We start from the raw sequence: 3,349 nt of genomic DNA, 5'->3' as shown, positions 1-3,349 counted from the left end.
CAGTCCTGGATTCCCAAGTCTCCCCACTCAGTGATCAGACCTGAACATAGATCACACCATGGACTTGGGGCTGATGTGGCTTTTCCTTGTTGCTCTTTTAAAAGGTAATTTATGGAGAATCAGTGATACTGAGTGTGTTAGTGGACATGAGCAGAAATCACAATGAAGCTTTATGGCAGTTTACTGACAGGATTCACTGTTTTTGCAGGTGTGCATTGTGAAGTGCAGCTGGTGGATTCTGGGGTTGGCCTGATACAGCCTGGAGGATCCCTGAAACTCTCCTGTGCAGCCTCTGGATTCACATTCAGTGACTACTGGATGGAATGGGTCCGGCAGGCTCCAGGGAAGGGGCTGGAATGGGTTGGAGAAATTAATAAAGATAGCAGTACCATCAGCTATGCACCATCCCTGAAGGACCGATTCACCATCTCCAGAGACAATGCCAAGAACACTCTGTACCTGCAAATGAGCAGTGTGAGATCTGAGGACACTGCCACTTATTACTGTGCTAGATACACAGTGAAGGGACTTCAGTATAAACCCAGACATAAACCCCACTGTGAGGCTGCCCAGGACCACCAGGGGGCGCACAACACACAAAAAACAGGTTCACCCCAGGAGTTTTTGCAGACAAGTTTAGATTAGGCACTCTTCTCAGGTATCTGGCTACACTTTTTATTACCATATCCCTGAAATTCTTTGTACATACATGTTCTGAAGGGATCAAATGTCTTCACACATTTCATGTTCTGCTTCTATTATTTAAAAAAATTTAGTCATAATATCCCATGAACAAAATGCCAACTGACAGCTTTGAGAAGATGAAGTGCCCTAATTTGCTCACTAGAAATCCATGGAAAGGAAATCCATGGACATTCCCGAGTCTTTACATATTGCAGGCAGAGCCTTGGTCAGATTTTTTGATTAGAACAGAATGTAGGTTTAGATAAATCCAAGAGGAAGTTGGGGTGAACATTATGATCCTTAGATCATAAATCCTAGCAGGTCTGGAACCTCCCCTCTTCTTCCTGAGGACTGTGCACTTCAAGTTCAGAAGAGACACAGCTGTGCTTTTAGCTAATTCAGTTTATTATTCCACAGATTTCATCTCTGCTCATCATTGAAATTTGTAGAAACTGATCCTTTCAATCAAACATCATGAGAAGTGAAATCTCCTGTCACAGCCATATCTGGTGTGAAAGGCTGAAGTCATAAAGCCATCACAGCTGCTTGACAAAGATCTGGCAAAGTTGAGCCACATGATGCCCTCTGTGTCTCCTGTGGTTTTCATCACCACCTTTTGCAAACTTTGCAATCACTTAATATTCGTACATTTTGGGGATATTGGATTGATGGAAATTTTCTTATGAATCATTTATGCCTTCTCCCAAAAGTACACCTTCTTAGCTTCCCCAGGGCAGTCCTGAACATACTACCCCTCCTACTTTTTGGGAGATACCCTTATCTACTTGAAGGTCTTCCTCATGCAATGGAGTTTGTGACACATAAGACCCCTGTCCATAGTTTTACTCATGAACAAAATATTCAAAACAAAGTAAACTTTAGAAAGTTAACCAGATTCAGTGGACTGGAGGACTTGGCCATGGATCAGATTGCAAGTCTCTTCCTACATAAACTCAGACAATAATGTGGCATATACAGCAACACGTTAGAATATCTGAAGTTACCTCAGCCTACACAGAGAGTTACAATGATGAATAAAGAATGGAGTCAAACAAGATAAAAAAAATGAAATGTCAGGACCTCCCTCTCTTAGAAAATTTAGCACATACAGAGCTACTGTGGTGTCATATGACCAAGAAACAACAGAATGTTAGGGATAATATTGTATAATGGCAGAATTTGAAAAACAACTGATGCAGCTTTACCTGATGGCTTGTCTTGGGTACTCTTACCATTAACAGTTAATAATACACTGACTGAGACATGGCATTATGCGTAGGTTGGCTGGAATATTTTGTTTTGGTCTAGTATCCTTGCAGCTACAAAAGCTATCAGCTTGAAAACAGACTGTCATTTGCCTCTAGATTCTTAAAATTTGGGTTATATGGCTAATGAGTAAAAATGATAACTCTTTATCAATGATGTCAAAACTTGAGTGAAAATGATTGGAAATGATAACTCTGTTCTGTCATAGAAGATGAGCAAAATGAAGCGAAACACGTGTCCCAAAACAAATTCATATGATCTATATATTGGAATATCATGAATGTATCCCTGCTTACTAAATTCTGTATGAATAAAGAAGTACTTTTTCTGTTAGTCAGTCAGGCTGAACGATTCTCAGGACCACCGAGGTCTGGCTCTCTTCCTTCCCTTACCAACTCCCTACATCCTCTGCTAAGAATGGTCCCACCATGGATGGCTCCTGTCAGAGTAGGACAGCCATGCAGAGATGCACTTCCTCTCTGTCCTTCTCTCCTAATAAGGAAACTAAGAAGTGTCCTGTGTCTGAATTCTCTTGCTGCCACTGTTGCATCCACCCATCTTCAGACCCTGTCCCCATCCAGAGGTGGACTATTGGAATCACCCTACCTAGAAAATCAAAAATCACACAGTATTCAATTTTTATGTGAATCCATCATGGACCACACTGGGTCTATGAGGTGATATCTCATCACTGACAGAGGAAGCTCATTTCTCTAAGAGCCAATGAAGTGTTCACCTTCCCCTGCATAATTATATGCACATCTGTCTTATTTACTTTTCTATTGCCATGATAAAACACAATGATCACAGCAAATTAAAGGAAAATCATTTAAATAGGCTTACAGTCTCAGAGCCTCAGAGTGCATGAAGGCTGAATAAAGAGAGGTCGCTAGAGCAGCTGCTGAGGTCTTACAACTTTATTTATAATAAGGAAGTAGAAGTCCCTAAAATAGCATGAGTCTTTAGAATCCTCAAAAACTTCCCAAATGACAAACTTTCTCCAACATGGCCACACTTTCTAATCCTTCCTAAACAGTTCTACCAAGTGTGAACCAAGTATTCAAACCTATGAGCCTATGTGAGTGTGGGGGGCGGGTTCATTATCATTCAAAGAAACACAGCCACATTCCCTGAAGATACTTTAGTTTGGGCAATTACGAAGCTATGAGCAATATGTTGGCTGGAAGAGAAGGTGACAGTTCTCAGCGACAGCAGGACATGAGCCACAAAAAAGGAGGAGGGTCTCGGCAGGTGGACCAAGATCTGTTCATAAAAAGTGTTTTTTTTTTTTTTTTTTTTTTTTTTTTTTAATCAGATTTGATAGTCCACAGTGTGTATAGATTCAACTTATGGGAGCTGAAAGAAGATATTTCATCTTGATATAATATTACAGGGGCAA

At 40.8% G+C, this 3,349-nt stretch overlaps 1 gene segment (V, D, J or C); it reads left to right on the top strand.

Moving 5' to 3' along the window:
• On the top strand, positions 1–645 carry LOC114685221. The segment is given in 2 exon segments: positions 1–104; positions 209–645. Coding segments are annotated over 2 exon segments (483 nt in total).
• Positions 646–3,349: the final 2,704 nt, after the last annotated feature.

This window comes from Peromyscus leucopus, chromosome 14, assembly GCF_004664715.2.
Source record: "Peromyscus leucopus breed LL Stock chromosome 14, UCI_PerLeu_2.1, whole genome shotgun sequence".
NCBI lineage: Eukaryota > Metazoa > Chordata > Mammalia > Rodentia > Cricetidae > Peromyscus > Peromyscus leucopus.
Note: the sequence above shows the minus strand (reverse complement) of the source record. Positions and strands in the feature narration are given on the sequence as shown.